At 43.7% G+C, this 22429-nt stretch overlaps 1 protein-coding gene across 1 annotated transcript in view; it reads left to right on the top strand.

The window, feature by feature from the left end:
• The window catches only part of LOC111153557 (transmembrane protein 2), an 82731-nt gene extending 64306 nt beyond the window's left edge, over nucleotides 1–18425 (top strand). Inside the window, exons 19-24 of the mRNA XM_022512650.1 lie at nucleotides 3367–3549; nucleotides 6086–6305; nucleotides 9955–10053; nucleotides 12997–13151; nucleotides 15920–16023; nucleotides 16353–18425. Coding sequence (XP_022368358.1) covers nucleotides 3367–3549; nucleotides 6086–6305; nucleotides 9955–10053; nucleotides 12997–13151; nucleotides 15920–16023; nucleotides 16353–16549 — 958 coding nt within the window. The 3' untranslated portion in view covers nucleotides 16550–18425. The remainder of the gene's footprint in view (nucleotides 1–3366; nucleotides 3550–6085; nucleotides 6306–9954; nucleotides 10054–12996; nucleotides 13152–15919; nucleotides 16024–16352) is intronic.
• Nucleotides 18426–22429: the final 4004 nt, after the last annotated feature.

Raw genomic sequence — 22429 nt, 5'->3', positions numbered from 1 at the left:
ACCCCTGCCAGAAGGCATCTTTCTGTCCCTTCTGGATTTCAGTTGTCCGTCCTAATAACATTACTTTCAATCAAAGGCTCTGTTTTTCCATCAACGTATGCAAGTGTTTTCTGTGTGCCTGCTGACCTAAAGGTGAGCGAGAAAAGTTCTTGCCTTTCAGGAGCTCTTGTTGTCCAGGTAGAAAAAATTTTAAGTGCGTTGACAACCCAGTGCTATTTTTAGTGAACACGGGATAAAGCAGGAATGCTGCCTACCGGGGCCCGGCCAGGCTGCCCAGAGGAAGTGATACTAAGGGCTCAGTCTTGGTAGAAAAGCAGTGCTGTTGAGAACGGGCTTGCTCTGCTCAGGGACGGATGGATTCAGTGCAATGCGAGCATGGGGTGTGTCAGGGCAAGTGACAGATGACCCTGGCAAGGAGGCATGGGACTATTTTGAGAGGCAGAAGTAACCAGTCTAGTTGCCTGTGATGGTGACCCCGGGGGGAGTCCATGAGACTACTCAGATAGGTGTTGGAAAAATTGAAATGGCCTCTCTTAAAACACCTACTTGGAAAAAAAAAAAAAGAAAACAAAACAAAAAAACACCCACTTGAAATGAACAGAGGTGGGCCTATAATGTGTAGGACTTCAGCTCTATGTAGGTCACTTCCAAGGGTCTGTGACATATCAGCGGATGCCCTTCTTCTGAGATGTTAGGGCCCCAGCACCTGCTCTAAAGCGGACCATGACTGTTTTCCCCTAACACTTGGCTGCTGTTTCTCTGTACCTTTGCTGGAGAATCGCACCCCTGCCTTATGGAGTCAGCCCCAGGCAAAAATCCCAGGACTCATCACTGACGCTTCTTTTCTTCATCCCATCCCGTTAGCGACCAAAGCCTATCGGTCGCATCTCCTTAGTGCTGTGTGAGTCTCTCCACTTCTTTCCACCCACACTGTTTGTGGCTGAGTTCAGACCATTATTGTCTCTCACCTGGATCCTACGTGACCTCCCCGCCTCCAGTCCTTAGTTCATACTGTGTCCAGGGTGAGGTTTCTAAAAGCCAATCCTGTGTGGCCAGTCTCCGGAGTGAGCTGCGGAGAAGGCAGTGAAAGAAACAGCGACGGTCAGAGGGGACCACGGAGAAAGTCCAGGAAAGAGTGACCAGGAATGCGAAGACTGGTATCCAGCAGCGTGTGAACTTGACGCGAGAGATTACAACCAAAGGATGCTCAGGGTTCTGTGCGGATCCCGTGTAACTTCTGAACAAGCGCCGAGCAGGAAAAGATCTTTTAGAGTAAAAATCTTTTAAAGTGAAACAAGGCTGAACCCAGAAGTTTCAAAAATCTGCATGGGCTTTTGAAGTTCAGTCAGACTTTCCTAGCCTAAGTAGCTCAAAGTGTATAAAAATTAGATCATGGGCAGAGGCAAGAGGAAGAGATGGACAGTTTTTTCCCCAAAATTTGATGTAATGATAGAGCAGTCATAGGTTTTGTCATAGTGCCATGTCTACAAATAACACTTTAAAAATGGTAAGAGCTGTGCTTATTCACTAAACAAAATAAGGAAGATAGAGAAAAATATAAAGAAAATGGAAATAACCTATAATTCTTCTAATCAGAGTGAGGCGTTATAAACGTAGTATTCTCTCTCTCCACCTCGGGTTTTTCTTTTTAAGATTTTATTCATTTATTTGACAGACAGAGATCACAAGTAGGCAGAGAGGCAGGCAGAGAGAGAGGGGGAAGCAGGCTCCCTGCTGAGCAGAGAGCCCAATGCGGGGCTCGATCCCAAGACCCTGGGACCATGACCTGAGCCAAAGGCAGAGGCTTTAACCCACTGAGCCACCCAGGCACCCGTCCACCCTTGTGTTTTCAGAGCATATAAATATACCAGAATTTACTTGACTGCTCTCTTTCTCCATGAGCGTGTACCTTCTTTTTCTTCTGCCAGCCCCTCAACACACCCTTTGTGCTATTATAAATGATATAGCATAGAGCATCTTTCCTGGTCTATGTTCCTAATTATTCTTTAATGGGATTACTGGTAAAACCTGTATGAATAATTTTAAGGCCTCGTTACATATTATTTAAAAATTCTTTGGAAGAGTGGTGGTAATTGTAGAACCCTGTGAATGTACTTAATGCCACTGAACTGTGGAGTTAAAAATGGATAAAAAGATAAATTTTTGGTTATGTATATTTTACCACAACTTACAAAATGCCCTCAAACAGCAAATGATTTAATGGTTTCCAGAAAGTGTTGATTTTATATCTAAAGACAGGATATTACCTAAGGAAAAAAAAAAACCACAGCAATTTGGTAACATGCATCGAAAGCTTTAAAAGCACATATGCCTTTATGTCCAGCAGTTTTACCACTAAGTATTTATCCTAATGCAATCGTAAAAGAAAAAAAAATATTTATGAACAAAAAAATTCTTTGGAGGGGCATCTGGCTGGCTCAGAAGGTTGGAGCGTGCAACTCCTGATCTCAGGATTGTGAGTTTGAGCCCCACTTTGGGTGTAGAGATTACTTATAAATAAATAAAATTAAAAAAATAATAAAAATAAGGGCGCCTGGGTGGCTCAGTGGGTTAAAGCCTCTGCCTTTGGCTCGGGTCATGATCCCAGAGTCCTGGGATTGAGCCCTACATCGGGCTCTCTGCTCAGCGGGGAGCCTGCTTCCTCCTCTCTCTCTGCCTGCCTCTCTACTTGTGATCTCTGTCTGTCAAATAAATAAAACCTTTAAAAAAAAAATCTTTGGAAAGATTTTACCAGCGTACACTCCCACTGTCAGGCTATTATTGTTTCTTCTGTTTTCATAGACCCCATTCCCAGCCATCTCACTTAATTTTACTCTCCTCTTGTCGTGTCTAAGTACATTTTATCCAGTTGCTGTTCATATTCCTTGAGGTCCTGTTGAGACCTAGATGTTGCTGCAAGCCAGACAGTTGTCTAAGTATATTGATAAGAGAAGTTTGGGGAACATACAGAGGTGGGCGGAATTGCTGTATGTCGGGGTGTGGACCTTCCGTTGTTAGTGGCTCAGTCAATACACAGCAGAAATTTTGGTTTGTTTGTTTGTTTGTTTTTTAAAATTTATGTATTTATTTGACAGACAGAGATCACAAGTAGGCAGAGAGGCAGACGGAGAGAAGGGGAAGCAGGCTCCCTGCTGAGCAGAGAGCCCGATGCAGGACTCAATCCCAGGACCCCGGGATCATGACCTGAGCCGAAGGCAGAGGCTTTAACCCACTGATCCACCCAGGTGCCCCCACAGCAGAAATTTAAGGCGGAGAAGAATTACGGCTGAAATTTACAAGTGCTATAGTACTCAAAATGTACAGGCTCAAGTGTGGATTCATTGTTTTATTGTCTCTCCTTTATAGGAATGACTGGATTCGAGTTGGCCTCTGCTATCCATCAAACACAAGTTTTCAGGTTACCTTCGGCTTTTTACAGCGCCATAATGGCTCATTATCCAGAATGGAGGAGTACGAGCCCGTGCACTCGCTGGAAGAGCTGCAGCGGAAGCAGTCGGAGCGGAAATTCTATTTTGACTCCAACACGGGGTAATTGGGCGCAACCAGTGAATGAGAATTATTGCTATTTTTCTTTAATGGTGAAATTACTAGTTCTTCAGCCTAACTAAGAATAGGTTGGGATGGGACGGCTGTTTAGAAACGCAGCTGATGTGGGTAATTCTCCGCTCATCACTATTAGAGGTTTAGAGATGTAGAATGACTCGTAATTACAGTTGGATCAGGAATCGGATGAAGATGTTTGCCATATACCTATTAAGGCAATTTGGAGAGAAAAATTACCCTGGTCAATAAAGAACCAGTAGGCCCAATTGAAAATTAAAATAATTTTTTTTTTTCCTATGGCAACCCTTAAGATGATTATTTACGTGGGCTAGAGTTCATATTTCAGGGAGAGCTCGTTTTTTTCTTCCTTTAAGGTGTTCTCTCAAGTTGACCTTGAGTTTAAAAAAGTTGAGTTTAAAAAAACAACCAACACCAAACCACTGTGTAACCATGGCATGTTTCAACTTTCTCTAGGCTGCGCGTTTCCACTTTTTAATTCTAATCCTGTTCACCCGGGGTCCTGTTGGCTTTGTCTGCCTTTATCCAGTTACAGTCTCTCAGCCTTTGGGTTATGGTAGGCTCGATCTCCTGTACTCTTCCAGCAAGTAGCATGCTCCTTCAGCGTCCATCCCTGAAGCTGACATTCCCATCACATATGCCATCGTCTATGTGCCATAAAGATACTCATGTGACTAAGAGCCATTTCTTCGGCAAATTCACTGTCCGCTGAATGAAGGACGTGGGCTTGTAAAGCAAGTCATTAGCAAACTAGAGGTTTAAATGCTGCCATTTCTATAGTGGGGTTTTCAGGGTGCTTTCTGAGGTCACCCAGAAGCTCAGCCTGGGATGCCCAGTGACAGCCCAAGAGGGTGACACTGGGGCTAACTCCTGAGGAATGAGTAGGAGGAGATGGAAAAAGAGAGGGGTCAGGTGTCCCCAGGAGCAGCGTGGAGAGGTGCATGGAGGCATGGAAGAACGCGGCATGGCATGTTTGGGGGAAAGACGAAAGTTCAGAATGGGGAGAAGGGGGTGTGAGGTGGGGTTCCATCAAGTGGCTTGTTAGTTTTTGAAGAAGATGCCCCTCATTTGCCCTCCAGGGCTCCCTCAGCAGCCCGTGTAACCCGCTGAAGTCTTTTCTTATCATAATTGTCGCTGATTTTCAGTTCTTGGTAAGACTTAAGACAACCTACTTGGACTTTTATTCTGCAGATGACAGAACTTCCACAGTCCCTGTTGATTTTCCATAGAAATAAATGGAACACCCCAATTTGTGAGGATTGGAGGTCTGGAGATCACAAATGATGAATGATTAACTGGGAAATATTTTTTTTTCCATTCTGGTATTTTTAGAGTCCTTCAGCCTTCGAGGTTCTAATTCTTTTTAATTCTATTCATTTTGTTGATTTTTAATTGTATTCATTTTTTAAAATTTTTTAATTTAAAAAAAAATTTTTTAATTGTATGTCAAAAGGCCCAAGCCTAATTAGGTCCCTTTTATTCCTGACAGATGTATGTTAAAAGTGTTGATGTTAGGACAATGGCTGATTTTTACCTTATTTTTTTTTTTTTTAAAGATTTTATTTATTTATTTGACAGAGATCACAGGTGGGCAGAGAGGCAAGCAGAGTGGGGAGGGGGAAACAGGCTCCCTGCTGAGCAGAGAGCCTGTTGCGGGGCTTGATCCCAGGACCCTGAGATCATGACCTGAGCCAAAGGCAGCGGCTTAACCCACTGAGCCACCCAGGCGCCCCTGATTTTTACCTTATAACTGCAACTTTTCTTTGTTGACGGACTTCGTATTAAAATATAAATTCGTGATCTCCAGTAATCAATCACATTTGATCAGATGCTTTACAGTCTTGACTTCCTTTGGTTCAGAAAGACTAGGTTTGCTGACAGATGTTGGACTGTTGCCTGGAAGTTACTTTTCCTTCCATCTTGGCAGCAGGAGGATAATTCCAAGTGGGCGGGACTGTTCCTTTCCCTTGATTTTGGCTGAAGTACAGACAGAAGGACTTCAGGCCCATCTGCTCTTTGTAAACACCACAAGAATTGATGGGAGACCATAGCAAGCAAGTCACAGTTGCTATTTTTATTTATTTCAAATTTAAGCCTTAAACCGAAATGATTTATAAACCAAAAAAAAGAAAGCACACTAATTTACGAAATCTTAAACTCAATGTAAGTCTAAAATTTTCCAAGGAAGTTTGAACCAAACCAAAGTCCATCTTCCCAAATTACCTATTGAACTAATTCACTCCAGGAATGAACTTTGGTATGTTCCAGAATGATTGAATCGGGTTATCAAAATATTTCCTGAAAGTAGTGTTGCATTTGACTTAGGGCCCTGGGAGGATAGAAAGGAAGGAGAAACGACTTTATTAGTTTTGTAATTTATTTTCTTTTAAGGAAAAGTTACTTTATTAGAGGAATAGCCTTCTGGGCCACGAGCCAGTGGGAGGAATTTCCGTGAGTTTGTGAGAGGCCGGCTAACATCCCGTGGACTGGTTTGTGTTCTCAGGTTGCTGTTTTTGTATCTCAAAGCCAAAAGCCACAGGGATGGCCACAGTTACTGTTCATCTCAGGGATGCGAAAGAGTCAAGATCCAGGCAGCGACGGACTCAAAAGATATCAGTAACTGCATGGCCAGAGCATATCCCCAGTATTCCAGGAAGCCGTCGGCCCTCAAGCGTATGCCTTCCATGCTCACCAGGCTCTGTCAAGACTGCGGGACCCGCCAGGTAGATCAGGGAGAAGAGTGGGCAGTGGGTGGGAGGAAGAACCAAAAGCAGTGTTCTGTTTTGTTTTTTGTTTGTTTCTTTATTTTGGCAATAGGCACATTCTTCTTGGGAACATGTGTCTTGCCAAGTTATAAGTACTGCGTGATTTCTCCTGAATTTTGGCCCATTCTAGAATGCGATAAGCCTAAGAGTAAACTAGTCCAAATTCGTAATAGCAATATCTGATCCCTGAGATACAGCAGTTTACTGGGGATGGCTGTGGACTTTCTGGTCCTCATTTTCTTTCCCCCTCAGGTGTGATTCTGTTAAAATATTGCTGTTGGATTTACATGTCAGTGATGTAGAAAAGTACTTTCTTTTATTGAGAACTTTAAAATTTCTCTTCCAAAAATGCAACTCCTCTATGGGGCACCTGGGTGGCTCAGTCGGTTGAATGCCTGACTTCTGATTTTGGCTGAGGTCCTGATCTCAGGGCTGTGAGACCCAGCCCCATGTTGGGCTCTGCGCTAAGCATGGAACCTGCTTGAGATTCTCTCTCCCTCTGCCTCTGCCCTTCCCCAACCAAAATAAATAAATCTTAAAAAAATGGAACTCCTATGAAAATTGCCCCCTCCCCAAGGTGGAAAGCTACTGTTAATTTTGAAGCATTTGCTATTACATTTACCTGTAATTAAAATTACAAACTAACTTTGGCTAGAAGCAAAATTCTTCTCCTTCTTAATTACAAGGCCTCCTTCTAGATCTTAAGAACATGTGGCAATGAAAGTAAATCCAAAATAACGAGCTCGGACTGGGCATGGGGTTTTCAGAGGAGGTCAGACCAGCTCCAAGTGAAAAAGAAGTATAGAGTTGATATTGCTCTAATTAATATTTACGTTTTGCACAACAAATATAGGTTATGGAAAATGGTTCTCAAAGTGTGGTCCCAGATCAACCACATCAGCATCATCTGGGAACTTATAAGATGTTAGAATTCTTGGTCCCACCCTAGTCCTGCTGAATCAGAAATGTTTTTCATTTCTTTTTGCCTGTGGTGATGATAAGAGCAGAAAGAGGAACATGGGTTTATTCTTCCTGTTATCATATATGAATATTTTTTCAGTGGCAACTTACTATCCACAGTTTCAATCTTTCATATCCTTGTCCCACTTCTATTCTCCACCTCAAATAAAACTAGCCCATCAACCCACCCACCAACCAAGCAGCCAGCCAACCAACTCACCAACCAACCCACCAACCAAGCCACCTACCAACCAAGCAGCCAGCCAACCAACTCACCAACCCACCCACCAACCAAGCCAGCCACGTACATGAAGAAGTTTATATAGATCCTTGCTTGTCCCATGTAATATGTTGACTGTCAAAGTGACGTTTTATTTATTTTTTATTTTATTTTCATTTTTATTTTCTTGGGGGTAGGGATGGAGGGACAGGAAGAGAGAGAATCTCAAGCAGACTACCTCCTGAGCACGGAGCCTGACACAGGGCTCAGTCTCACAACCCTTGAGATTATGACCTGAGCCACAATCAAGAGTCAGATGCTTAACTGACTTAGCCACCTAGGTGCCCCTAAAGTGATATTTTTAGATAATCTTAGTGGGGAAGTAACTTCTTCAGCCTAATTCTCAAGCTGAATTTGTTAAAAGTCCTTCACTACAGAAAAGATTATATAGGGGCACCTGCGTGGCTCAGTGGGTTAAAGCCTCTGCCTTTGGCTCAGGTCGTGATCCCAGGGTCCTGGGATCGAGCCCCACGTCCGGCTCTCTGCTCAGTGGGGAGCCTGCTTCCTCCCCTCTCTCTCTGCCTGCCTCTCTGCCTACTTGTGATATGTCTGTCAAATAAATAAATAAAAATCTTAAAAACAAAGAGAAGATTATATAATTTATTAAAGCCATCAGAACATGGTAATTTATAAAAATAATTATCATTGGAAATATCCTAAGCCTATCTAGATGGTTCCATACGTTAATGTTTAGCACTCCTAGTTTTTTTTTGTGTGTGTGCTTAAAACATTGATTAGAATTTATTTTTTATGTTTTATTTTTTTTAAAGACTCGATTTATTTATTTGACACAGAGAGAGATCACAAGTAGGCAAAGAGGCAGGCAGAGACAGAGGAGGAAGCAGGCTCCCTGCTGAGCAGAGAGCCCAATGTGGGGCTCCATCCCAGGACCCTGAGATCATGAACCGAGCTGAAGGCAGAGGCTTAACCCACTGAGCCACCCAGGCACCCCTAGAATTTATTTTTTAAAAATGTATTGATTACTGGGGCGCCTGGGTGGCTCAGTGGGTTAAGCCGCTGCCTTCGGCTCAGGTCATGATCTCAGGGTCCTGGGATCGAGTCCCGCATCGGGCTATCTGCTTGGCAGGGAGCCTGCTTCCCTCCCTCTCTTTGCCTGCCTCTCTGTCTACTTGTGATCTCTCTCTGTCAAATAAATAAATAAAATCTTTAAAAAAAAAAAAAAGTATTGATTACTGACTTGGTGCAATTGCAAAGTACTTGAAGCATTTGGAAACCTCACTTTTACTTGGAAATTTGAAGGAATGAGTTTGTTTTGAATATCAATATCAAAATCAAATATCAAAAAGAAACACACGTACATGAGGAGTAAGTAGGAAAATTCATGCAGACTTTTGACTCTAAACCTGAGCTTCTTTTTTTTTTTAAAAGATTTTATTTATTTATTTGACAGACAGAGATCACAATAGGCAGAGGGGCAGGCAGAGAGAGAGGGGGAAGCAGGCTCCCCGCTGAGCAGAGAGCCCGATGCGGGGTTCCATCCCAGGACCCTGAGATCATGACCTGAGCCAAAGGCAGAGGCTTTAACCCACTGAACCACCCAGGCGCCCCTCTAAACCTGAGCTTCTAAACGTTGAGTATCATGACGATTGTTTGCCCTTGGAATGAGGTTGTCAACACGCATTCATAAGGAATATATACTTGAAGTGCTGAACTGTGTGAGAGTTCGGCCTGCTTTTGATTGAGAGGAAGGCTTTTAGGGAGGAGGTGCAAGGTGGGATTTGGAAGCTGGGAGTGATTTCAAGGAGTGGAGGGAAACAAGGAAGGGCATTCTGGGGGAGGGAACAGCATCTGCAAAGGCAAAGTGGCGGGAAAGGAGATAAAGCACTTGTGGGAAAGCGAGGTTGCTCTGGTGCCTGCAGAAGGCGATAAAACAGTGGGATTAGGGGCCTGGATGTACTGGGTAGCTGGATTTATAGGACACAGTGCAAGTCAGGTCAGGAAGTTAGCTTGGTGATGCACCACTGGCTGAAAGGTTTTGAAGTATAATCCTTGTCACCTTTACTTTTCTTAGTTCTGGAGTGACTGAGTCTCAGTTTAAGATAACTGGTCTGAAAAGGACAAAGATCTAAGTGTGAAGCACATTTACTTAGTCACTTGCAGAATTCATTTCCTGAACAAGATTTCAATTATTTGAGACTGGGATTATTCCAGAAAATGAGGAATATATACACTTCTTGGATTAAATCCGGATCCAAAGATGGAATTCCAGGCCATTCAGTCTGTACAAAAAGTTCACTGGGGGGAAAAACCCCCAGCACCATTGGGTTTCATATAATTGAGTTGATTTTGAGGCCCCTTTGAAGGAAGATGTGCTTGACAGAAATACGGAATTTCTTTCCCGTTTAGGTGGTGTTTACCAGTGATCCTCATAAAAGCTACCTCCCCGTGCAGTTCCAGTCACCCAGTAAAGCAGAGACTCAGCGTGGAGACCTGACTATTATCTCTGTAAGTACGGTTGGCACATACCCTGCCTCAGCTTCTCACTGTTGTGTTTTGTCTGGTGACATGAATTCTCTGTGGCAACAGTCACTGGGTGGCAAGCAATGTGATTGAGCTACAAATACCTCCTAAACGTTTGCATTTTTTACACAAGTTAAATGTATCAAGTCTTTTTTCTCTCTAGATTGTGTTTATTGATGACTTCGAGTGAATGTTAACATTGGTTCGCGAAGTGTTAGTCCTCTCTTCTAGGTGGGTTTATGAAAGTGTAGGCCTGAGCTTCATTGGCAACATGTAGAATTTGGGCGAAGAGCCCAGCTAGCCAGGGGTGACCTGCTCTTGGCATGAAGTCTGTTCCAAATCAGGTTGACCTGAGTGCCACTGTCTAAGGAGCTCTCTGTATGGCAGGTATCTAGCCACCTAACTGATATCTAGCCGGGCCTGGTCCCAGTCTCATGTGGTCTCTTTATTTATTTATTTATAAATTTAATTTTAATTTTAATTTTTTAAAAGATTTTATTTATTTATTTAAGAGTCGGGGGAGAGAGCACAAGCAGGAGGAGTGACAGAGGGTGAGAGGGAGAAGCAGGGAGCCTGATGCGGGGCTCATCCCAGGACTCTGGGATCATGACCTGAGCTGAAGGCAGGATTAACCCACTGAGCCACCCAGGAGCCCCTCACGTGGTCTCTCTAAAGAGCTCATTTTTTCTCTTTTTTGTAACTGAGGTATAGCTGACCTACAATATTACATTAGTTTCAGGCATTCCACATAGCGATTTGACATCTGTGTACGTTATGAAATGCTGACTGTGGTAAGTTTAGTTACCACCTGTCACCATACAAAGTTACTACAATATTATTGACTCTATTCCCTATGCTGTACTTTTCCTTCCTGTGACTTACACATTTTATAACTGGAAAAGTCTTTACCTCTTTTTTTTTTTTTTAAGATTTTATTTATTTATTTGACAGAGGGAGAGAGATCACAAGTAGGCAGAGAGGCATGCAGAGAGAGAGAGGAGGAAGCAGGCTCCCCGCTGAGCAGAGAGCCCAATGTGGGGCTCGATCCCAGGACCCTGGAATCATGACCTGAGCTGAAGGCAGAGGCTTAACCCACTGAGCCACCCAGGTGTCCCCATGATGTAGGTTTTTTCTGGCATAAAACTTGTTAGCTCAGCATCTCAGGGCAGTCCGCGGCGTGGAGAAGCTGACCCCAGCCTTGTTGGTGTGGCAATCCATTGCAGAAGGGAAGCGAGTGGGTGCTAAGTCTCTCTGCTCTACTAACGTCACTAAACACTTCGAGAAGATAATGTTTGGCTCGCCCAAAAAATCTCAGGCAGGCTCTGCTCCAGCGTCTGAAGACACATTTTAAACTGCTTTGCTGCACACTGGGTGCTCAGGACCCCAGAAAAGTCCCACAACATTGTGTTCTGTCATATTTACCTCCAGTGGTTTACCCAAGCATTGCCTGAGGTCTTTGCTAGGACATGGTGTCGCTTTCGTCTTTATGGAAACTTTTGGGATTTCTTTAAGCAATAGGTTTTTAGGGGGTTCTTTTCAAGAGGACAGTTTAAGTGTGTAGAGGCTCATTATGTATTTTTTCTCAAATGTATCTCAGTTTTACGTATTCAGATTTTTAAAAATAAGAGAATCATTTCCCATCTTCCCAAGTATGAAGTGGTACTTGACTCAAGAATTTTCAGAATTGTTCCCTGGATTAGAATAATATAAACGTAGACAACAAAGTCATTTGACTCCTGTGAGACAAGTAGTGATTAGAAATAAAATTTAGGGGCACCAGGGTGGCTCAGTCATTTGGGCGTCTGACTTTGGCTTGGGCCCATGATCTGGGGGTTCTGGGATCGAGTCCCGAGTTGGGCTCTGTGCTTAGTGCAGAATCTGCTTATCTTTCTGCCCCCCCCACCTTGCTCTTTCTCTCAAATAAATAAATTCTTAAAAAAAATAAATAAAATTTAAGTGCTATTTCCCCAAACATGAACAAGTGTTGTTAGCTTTTAGCATAGTTTATAATTTTACACATTTTCCCCCAAGAAAAACCTTTTCTTTTTCGTTTATATTTCTTTAAGTAATCTCTATATTAGTGCAGGGCTTAAACTCAGGACCCCAAGATCAAAAGCCCCACACTCCTGACTGAGCCAGCCAGGTGCCCCAATTTTACATATCTAAAATAAAACAGTGCCTATGGCTTAAATTAGTGTTCAGTCATTTTTTAGTCCAGCGAGTTTTTTTCCCTTCTTTTTCTGGCTGACGAGTTAATGATATTTGGATGTGTCTGGAGTTCCTTTTTCTTGAAGAGGTCTCAAACCACTAATTTAATTTAGAGAGGACTACTGGAAATTTCAGCTCACAATAAATTATGAACAAAATTTATTAATACCTTTGTGGCTTACATCCTCGTGAAATTACCACATTTCATTTTTATTTTAAGGGAGAGCTATGGGTGGAACAAAGGAGATGAGGCCATCTGGCTCCTTCAGTATTCCAAACCTAAACTCTAATGGGGGGTTTCTGTGTCGGGGAAGGCATGATATTTTTTTCTGAACCAGTGTGACAGTAAGTGAGCGGCGGGAACGGTGGTACTGAGGCTGACACCTGATCGCCGAGTGTGAGAGCTTTGACCCCAGTGAGAGAGTGGGATAGGCATGGAGTCCTCACACCGGCAGTGAAGTCACACTACTCAGCTGAGTGGGGACTGCCATGCTTTGCTCAGAGATTTCAATCCAACCAGTAAAGACCCATCAAAGGCACAGTCTGTGAGAACACTGGCAGGGTTTCAGATGTTGGTAGAGAAAGAGTCACTGAGTTACGCAGTTTGAATCCTGGAAATAGAATTTGATTCATGGGTTTAGAAGACCGAGGGAAAGGCTAGAAAGATTCATCTTAGAGATAGGAACGGGGTGATGACAGCAGATGTTTCTCTGTTCCCAGGTCAACGGCACCGACTTTACCATCCAGAACGCAGGTGTCCTCCTCCTTATTGTGGATGCCTGTAGCGTTCCCTTCCGGTTAATGGAAAAAAAGATTTTCTCTCCTGCTGATGTCAGTCGCATGGAAGAGTATTTGAGAACAGGCATCCCTCCGAGGTAGGTGACGCTTGTTCTGCAAGAGGGGATGGATCATCGCAACAGGTGACACCTGGTTAACTCTGAGCTTTGGTTTGTCTTTCCACCCTTTTGTGGTGTGGGCTTTTAGGGCTGTTGAAAGGCGGTCATTTCTTCCTCGTCTCAGATTGGCGCCCATGGTCTAAGCTGCATAGCATTGCTGGGTGAAAGCCCAGGTGTGAGTGGAGTTTGCAAATGGTGTGAAGGCTCTTCACGTGGGAATTGTTCAATATTTTGAAATACTAAACAATATTTTCCCACTTTTTAGTATTTGGTCAATTATATTGCACCTAACTTACTCAGAAGGTTCATTTCCAGTTTAAAGCAATTTTATAGACAATTTGACCTTCGTGGCCATCCATCGTACTGATAAGCCCTCCGATGGCATTGTGCTGTGAATTCCCCACCTAGCTCAGGTGGAAGTGACTGGAAAGGAGTCAATTCAGTTTTAAGTGGACTAGTATCTGGTCTCTCTTTTAAAAGCCCTGGCCTGATGGGTTTTGTTTTGTTGGTCTCTGAAGAAGAATGCACCTGAGCAAAACCTTTCTTTTCGGGGGGATGGTTAGACCCTGCCTGGAGGTAAGGGGATGAATTCAGGCTCCTCTCTGCCGCCTGGCTGTGCGGCAGACACTAACTTACATGCAGACCTTTGTTCAGTGAGGCAGCTAAGGGAAGCATAAGCTTCCTGGGGAGAAGGTCCTGTCTGGTTTTTGAATGCATCTTCCATCATCTGATGACTTACGCTCTTCACTTATGACAGGACCAAAAAAGGTTTTTTTTTGTTTTTTTTTTTAAGATTTTATTTATTCATTTGACAGGTAGAGATCACAAGCAGGCAGAGAGAGAGTTGGCGGGGGGGTGGGGGAAGCAGGCTCCCCGCTGAGCAGAGAACCTGATGCGGGGCTCGATCCCAGGACCTTGGGTTCATGACCGAAGGCAGAGGCCCTAACCCACTGAGCCACCCAGGCACCCTGACAGGACCAAATTACAAATAAAGTCACTGGATTATTTGAATGTAATATTCAGTGTGTTGAATATTACAGCTCTACTTTCTGCTTTGAGGTACTTCTAGGGAATTCCTTTCGAAGGCTTCAATTTTCTTTAAGGATTTAAAGATTTCTGCTGATGGTGGGTATGTTTACTCAGTTCACCTAAACCCCTCCAGGGCATACTGCTCACCAAAAACTTTTAGGATAACACGGCAGTCCTGTAAGGTACCCTATAGATTTAAGAGTTAAAACCAACTCATTAAAAAGTCACTAGGTTGTTTCTGGAAAGGGTACTGAAGGAAGGCTCTTAAGATGTGGGTAGCTCTCTGTTTCTTCATCTAGGCTAGTTACGTAAGTACATCATGTGCAGAAATTCAAAATGCTATACACTTAATGATACTTTTCTATATGTATATTGTATCTTTTTTTCCCCCTTACGATTTTATTTATTTATTTATTTGAGAGAGAGAGAGTGTAAGCGTAGAGGGAAAGAGAGAAGCAGACTCCTCACTGAGCAAGAAGCCCAACATATGGTCTAGATCCCTGCACCCTGGGATCTCGACCTGAGCCTAGGTAGACGCTTAACCGACTGAGCCACCCAGGAGGTCCTGTATGTTGTATCTTAACAAAGTCTTCAGAAGTTATGGAGCAGCTACCAGTGTCTTCTAGAGAACTAGGCACACACGGGGGTTTGCAGGTCCCTGGGGATCTGTAAGAGATCTCATGGGACGAGCCTGAAGAAGAGGGTCAGGCCTGTAGGTTTGCTGTGGTCGGACCTCTGTCCTGATGCTGAGTGGTCTCCCCTGCTTTAGGATGACGTCAACATATCAAGACCCACATTAAGAAAATGAATACTGGGGGCGCCTGGGTGGCTCAGTGGGTTAAAGCCTCTGTCTTCAGCTCAGGTCATGATTCCAGGGTCCTGGGATCGAGCCCCACATCGGGCTCTCTGCTCCATGGGGAGCCTGCTTCCTCCTCTCTCTCTCTGCCTGCCTCTCTGCCTGCTTGTGATCTCTGTCAAATAAATAAATAAAATCTAAAAAAAAAAAAAAGAAAGAAAATGAATATTAATGGTTATATAAAAGTTGAAGAAAAGAATAGTGGAAGAGTAACTGTGGGAGAGTAATAAAATATTTGTAAACAACTTAAAATAATGCAAGGGGCCTGTTTTATAACATATTAAAATAAATCATGAGGCCATAGTAATTAAGCCCATGTGACACTGGCAGAGTTGAGAGAGAGAGAGAGAGAGATCAGGAGAAGAGAAAATCTGCAAACGGATTTAAGTATATGTGTTGATATGCTGCATAATAAACAGGGAATTTAAACCAAACCATGGGGCACAGACTTTATTTCTTTTTAGAACTGGCATTTATTCATTTATTTTATAAATAGATAATAGGATGTGAACAGTTAGAGCATCTGAAACAAAATTAGCTTCCCTTATTAATATAAAAGAGGTGAGTCCCAGTTCACTCACTGGGTTAACTGACCTCAATGACCTTGGCTTTCCCAACACTTGGAGACACCATACAGGAGCAGTGTGGGTCCTGGGTGGGTTCTGGGGGTGGCATGGAGCCTGAACTTGGAACAGCAGGGATGTGAAAAGCATCTGGGTTTTGTTTTGTTGTTTTGTTTCCTGTTTGTTTTTAGCTCTGCTTTTATCTAGTATTTCTCTGTTGTAGTCAGTTCAGAAAGGCACTCAATTAATACATGCTGATTTTTTGAAATTCCCTCCAATTTTCTGACTTTTATGTACAGGTCAATTGTTCTCTTGAGCACAAGAGGAGAAATAAAGCATTTAAATATTTCCAATTCATTAGTACCTCTGGGATTAGCCAAACCAGCTCATCTTTATAACAAAGGTTTGTATTCGTATTTTTCCTTGAAGTTCTTACGAGTCCAGCCATAGAGCTTTCTTCAGGTGGGATAAGCTACGAGAGCTTAGTTTGCTGGAGTGGGTATCAGTAAGATAATTTTTAAATAAGGAGACATTAGAGGAAGTGTTTGGGGATGTGGTTTGTTATTTGGGGCAAGAGGTGGGTGGTCAGAGTTCATCGGCTGACGCAAGGAAGTGTAGCTTTTCTGTTTCATAGCCGTCTTTGTTTTGTTCACCTCCGACTCACCTCCTGCATGGTCTTGCCTAGAACGATTAGATGGACAAATGGTGCATTTTTTTTTTTTTTTTTTAAAGGGAGTACCATATTTTTGGGATTCAGCGGAAACTTTAAACCATCCTGGGCTAAGCTGTTTACCAGTCCTGCTGGCCAGGGCCTCGGGCTGCTCGAACAGTTCCTACCTTTGCAGCTGGATGAATATGGTTGTCCTCGAGCCAGCGTCGTCCGCCGGAGGGATCTGGAGCTGTTCATGCAGACTGCAAAAGCACATTAAGGACTCACTGTAACTTAAGTGCTGGGGGAAGAAAAAAAAATGTGAACTAACTTATTTAATTTATGGCATTTAAAAAATGACACTGTTAACCCAATGGAACCATTTTCCTGTCTGATACAGAGAGGGGACGAAAGGATTTAAAAATGATGGCTTGAATACCAGCTCGCGCACCTTCTAGTTGTACAGAGTGTTGAATTTATTTGGGTTGGTTAGGCTGGTGTATTCGGAGAGCATTTCTCCTGCCCCTCACCCGCCACTTCATGTGTCTTAGTGACTGTAAGCAGCTTCACCTTCTGTGTGACAGGATGCCATGGGGGGAGGTGGGGACCTTGAGGGTCGGCCCGAGTCCTTGAGCGGACCAGCTTTTGTAGCACCTAGGACACTTGTAGTCTGATGCCCAGTTGTGTCATTGGCTTTGGGTCAGCGGTTGACTTGGGTGGCGGACGTGTTCCACGAGGCCCCGGGCGCTGGATCGGGGCCCGCAGCCTTTGCAGATTGTATAGGATACTCGATGACAAGAGTATCCTATACTCTGTCTTACTTAAGTGGCAACTCAGGCCCAGCTCGTGCCCCCCTTTTTTTTTGCCTGGGGCATGTGCTATTTTTATCCATTTGTACATTGATTCCTTCCAAGGGTTGAACTTTCAGACGGAAAGCATACTGGGATGAAAGGGCTTTAGGGATTGGACATCCCTTTAAACTTGCACCTCTGGGGCAAAAAATTTGATCAGCACCGCCGAGGTCTGAAGTTGCTGGGACCATATTTGCAGCTTTAGTCCTTAGCCTGTTTCAACTGTATATTTGTGTTTAACATGCAGAGCTGAGCTGAATATTTACATTTTTTTAAAAAGAAGAAGGCCGTGTTCCTGAACTGTACATGTGGGTCATTTCAAGGGGCACAAGGGAAGTCTGTTCTCGGGGTTGCTCCTGTACCCGGGTTTCATTGTTGTTTTTGTGTGTTTTTTTTTTTTTTTTAAGCTTTTCTGCTCACCATCCTGCCAGGAAAATTACAGAAAGCTCAATGATACCCCAAAATATTGTACTCAGGGGGAGGAAAAAGGGAGAGCCTTTGAAGGGCCAGAATCATGGAGGGGGGATATTTAGTAACAATACTCTGCAGAGCGTTAGAGGAATTGGTCACTCTTAATTAATTAAATTGTTAGAGCTGGTTAAAACAAGAAAGTGCCGCCATGCGCGATTTCCCTTCCCCCTGGGTGCATGCGTGTCCAGCCCGTGAGTCTTGCATGTAGCAGAGAGATTAACTCCACAACCAGAGAGGACACCACACCGAGGGGAGAGAAGGATCAGAAAAACGCCTTCGCCTTTTCCCAAACCTGCAGTACAAGGAAGGTATGACAGACATGGCCATGGTGAGAGGGTAGGAAGTGAGTCCAGGCTGACTTGGCAGTGAACACGGACAGATTCACTCTCCTGCACCAAGAGCAAAGGCTGAGTGAGGGTCTGTCCCTCGGCATCCCAGACAGGCTGCAGAGCAGGTCTGAAACTTCTGTTACTTTACAAAATATGCTACCTCAAAATGCTACCGATAAACCGTTCTAACTCTTAAGTGCTCTTGCTAAGGGCATGTGTCTTAAAGTTGAGGGTTGTTGCTGTTGTTTTCTTTTGTATATTGATGAACAAGATCTTACCTATTAAATATATTATTGGATCATGGTTCCTGAAGGTGATTCAAGTTTGTGTGTGTGTGTGTGTGTGTGTGTGTGTGTGTTTTATGACTTAAATATCTTCGATGTGTGTTTTTTAGAGTTTGGTTCTTTAAAGATTTGGAGAGGCTATGTAAATTCCAAGGCACTCAGTGTTTCTGATTTGTATGCTAATTGTCAGGGCCTAAGTTAAATAAATAAAAATATGTGTGCATGTATTTTTTATATATGCGTGTGACTCAGTCAATCGATCAGCCGTTTTTCATTCCAGCTTCCAGCCGTGGAGACGTTCTTGGCAGGGATGAGGAAGGAAAACTCTCCTCCAGGGAGATTGGGAAACGCTAAGCTTCAGAAGGGCAAGGACCCTCTTCTGTAGTGCAGACCTTGTCCACCGAGCCTGAGCAGTGGAATTGCCTGGGAGCTTTAAAAAACAAACAAACAAAAAACCAAGGCCTGGGACCCACCCCCCACCCTAACACTCAGATTTAATTGGGGTGGGATGCAGCTTGGGTATTGGAATTTTTTTAAAGCTCCCTGGGTGATTGCAGAACACAGCCAGGTTTAAAAACCATTGCACCCATATAAGAGGTCCACTGTTTAACTCGAGTCTGTAATTTTTTGTGACTCGAGCAAAATCACATGTATCTATTATTTTTACATCCCGGAACTCCCAACCCTAAACAGCGCTTCACTATTGTCTTCTTTTAATAGAGTTTTAAATATGGTTTTTAGTCCTTAATCACCTCACATCGTTAAGTTGGTCAACTAAGTTTTTAAGTACATTTCCGGCAAGGGGGGGTAGCCAGCAATCTGTTTTATTTCTATGGGGAAAATGGATCCAAGGGTGATTTACAAGTTCATAAGCATTTTCCATCAGGTGAGGCAGTTGGCGGAGCTCCAGAAATGTGGCCGTCCACAAATCAGCCGGCTGATGAGAAACACGGGGCCTTCTCCTATGTCCGCAGACGTGGGTTTTACTTATTTGACACAGACAGAGAGAGATCACAAGTAGGCAGAGAGGCAGGCAGAGAGAGAGGAGGAAGCAGGCTCCCCATTGAGCACAGAGCCCGATGTGGGGCTCGATCCCAGGACCCTGAGATCATGACCTGAGCTGAAGGCAGAGGCTTAACCCACTGAACCACCCAGGCACCCCCGCAAATGTGGGTTTTAAAGTCTTTGCTCTGAGGTTCCTGCCTCTGCACCTGAGCCTGGCGTGCCGCGTAGTCTCTTCTGAAGCTGGAGGAGAGCTTGCAGGAACGTGAATGGCGGGCGCCTGGTTTCGGGATGTGACTGCAAGTGGCGGCTCAGCTGACATTCAGATGTGGGCATGGCAGAGGGGGTTTTAGGACTTCCCTGTTCTCCAGCTTTGTGAGAAGAGAACAAACGCATCCTCATGCCATTAAGTGGGTAACTTCGTAGTGAGGAGGGGCAGGCCATGAGGTGATAGACGCTTGAAGGCTTCAGATAACCAGGTGTTCCTTCCCTCGGAGATGAGGTCATGTTTGGATAAGCCCGGTGGAAGGCATTTTAATAAACAGGAATGCACTTAGTGAATTCAAGTGGGCCCCCCCCCCGCCCCCGCCCCAGCTTGGTCCTCGTTGGTAAGTGTACAGATCCCATCATGACCATCTTTGTTGATTCTGTGATACAGAGTTGGATCTGACCCTCCAGAATTCTCGTTTGGCTTTCAGATACTTAGGAAACCATGCTTAATAACCAGAGAAGATCCCCTAAAGGTGAAGACTGAATGGGAGTAATTGGGTAACAGATTTGTATCATTACTGTTGTCTTAACTTGGTGTAACAATCCAGTCTGCTGGAAATGCAAGCAGAGACTCTGGGTGGGAGTGGATTTTTTTTTTCTTTCTTACTTTAAAAAAAAAAAAAAAGATTTTATTTATTTATTTGACAGATACAGTGAGTGAGGGAACACAAGCAGGGGGAGTGGAAGAGGGAGAAGCAGGCTTCCTGCTGAGCAGGGAGCTCCACTCGGGGCTCAATCCCAGGACCCTGGGATCATGACCTGAGCTGAAGGCAGACACTTAATGACTGAGCCACCCAGGTGCCCCAGGAGCTGATTTTCAACCAAAGGTCAGGGAGGAAAAAAATCAAGGAAAAGCATCCCCAGTCCCTTGTTCACAAGTAACAAAATGCTATTCACATCTTGCTGGGCCATTGGAGTCATCTGGAAGGCAGAGGGTTTTGTTTTTTTATACCCATTTGTCCTCAAAATAAGAGAAAGCTGGGGATATCTGGTTGGCTCAGTCAGTTAAGCGTCTGACTTTGGCTCAAGTCATGATCCCGGGGTCCTGGCATTGATCCCTATCGGGATCCCTGTTCAGTGGGTAGCCTGCTTCTCTCTCTCTCTCTCTCTCATAAATAAATAAATAAATAAATATTTAAAAAAAATTTTTTTTTAAAAAGAGAGAAGCTGAAAAAGATGCTAATCAGGCACTTGTGTTGTGGGGAAGGGCACACAAAGACTTTATTTTATGTGATAAAATTAGGGAATGACTGAACAATGAAGATTTCTAAATGAGGAACTGTGTCCTACAGGGCATCCAAAAATATCAGCCGTAAGGTGTGAAATGTTCTATCTGAAAATACATCAGTGAGTCTGTCAGAAAACAATCTCATAGATTCAGGTTTCCAATTTTCCTAAGATGGACAGTGTGATTAGTCTGGATAAGAGAAATCATCGATTTCGGGCGCCTGAGTGGCTCAGTTGGTTGAAAGTCTGCCTTTGGCTCAGGTTGTGATCCTAGGGTCCTGGGATCGCGCCCCACATCGGGCTCCCTGCTCTGTGGAGAGTCTGCTTCTCCTTCTCTCTCTCTCTGTCAAATAAATAAATAAAATATTTTTTTAAAAAGTCATCAGTTTCAAGCTCATCCTCAGAAGAACTTAGACCTTAGGAGCACAACTGAATTCCTCAGCGGTTGACGAAGTGACATAGAGGCCAGATTTGTCCCCTGACTGGTTTTGTACAAGTTCTGAGCCAAGAATGATGTTTGTATCTTTAAAAGTGACACGTTGGAAAAAGTCAAAAGAAGGGCATAATTTTGTGATGTGAAAATTAAAGTTCAGTGATGATAAGTGAAGTCTTACTGGAAGACAGCCACATCCGTCTGCTCCCATGTGGGCTATATGTCCCAGGGGTAGAACTGAGGTGCTAGCTGGGCAGAGTCTACATGACTTCAGAGCTGAAAAGGTTTACTCTGTTTCTTTACTTAGGACGTTTTCTGACCCTTGCTCTTGGTGAAGGGTCTACTGGTGTTCATTATCCTCTTCTTGGGACTTATAGAAGACTTGACAGTTTTTTAACTAGAAAGTTAAGGGAAAAAACCAGCATGAAAAAAACCTGAGGTGCTTGATGGACATGGAGAATCTCCAGCCCCAACTCAGACCGGAGAATTGGCATCTCTGGGGGTTGGAGCCGGGAATATAATGTTAGAACAAGCTCCCCAGGTATTTCTTCTAAAGAAAAATCTGAGAATTTTTCTGAGAACCCATAAGGTTTAGTGAACTCCTGTTACATCTTTCCCTCCTTTTCTTCAGCAGAGAACATATTTGAACAAATCGTAATATTGTGTTTTTGAACCCTGATCCCCGTGGTCTTCCCCAGAACTTTCTGTGACAGGTGCAAGGCAGATCTGATGTGCACAGCACAGTCTGTCACTGTTCCTGGGGCAGAAGTTTGGAGCCTGTGATAAAAGCCTCTCTCCATAGTCTGAAATTCTGATTATTAGATGATTCCTTTGGCTTGGGTGTTCCCACTCTGGAGGGCCAGTCGTCCTTTGTTTCCTGCAAGTTCTTGTTAGTTTCAGGAGTTTAAAGGAAAAAATACATTAAGCCACAATCAAGCCACACAGAATAACAAAAGCGTAGTTTCTTTGCTTTGGGATGGAACTGTATATCCACTCTGGTGATTTCACATTCCTGGAAGCACTAATTGTCAATTGCAGACTTCTCTCTTTTTTTTTTTTTTTTTTTTTTTTTAAGGTTAGAGTGAATGACTTCATACAAGCAGTTTGATTTGTAAGTGGAAGCCTTTTTTTTTTTTTAAATTATTTATTTATTTGACAGACAGAGATCACAAGCAGGCAGAGAGGCAGGCAGAGAGAGAGGAAGGGAAGCAGGCTCCCTGCTGAGCAGAGAGCCCGATGCGGGACTCGATCCCAGGACCCTGAGATCATGACCTGAGCCGAAGGCAGCGGCTT

This window comes from Enhydra lutris, unplaced genomic scaffold, assembly GCF_002288905.1.
Source record: "Enhydra lutris kenyoni isolate GAN:26980312 unplaced genomic scaffold, ASM228890v2 scaffoldscaffold33, whole genome shotgun sequence".
Taxonomy (NCBI): Eukaryota; Metazoa; Chordata; class Mammalia; order Carnivora; family Mustelidae; genus Enhydra; species Enhydra lutris.
The sequence above is the reverse complement of the archived record's forward strand: the minus strand, read 5'-3'. Positions and strand labels throughout refer to the sequence as shown.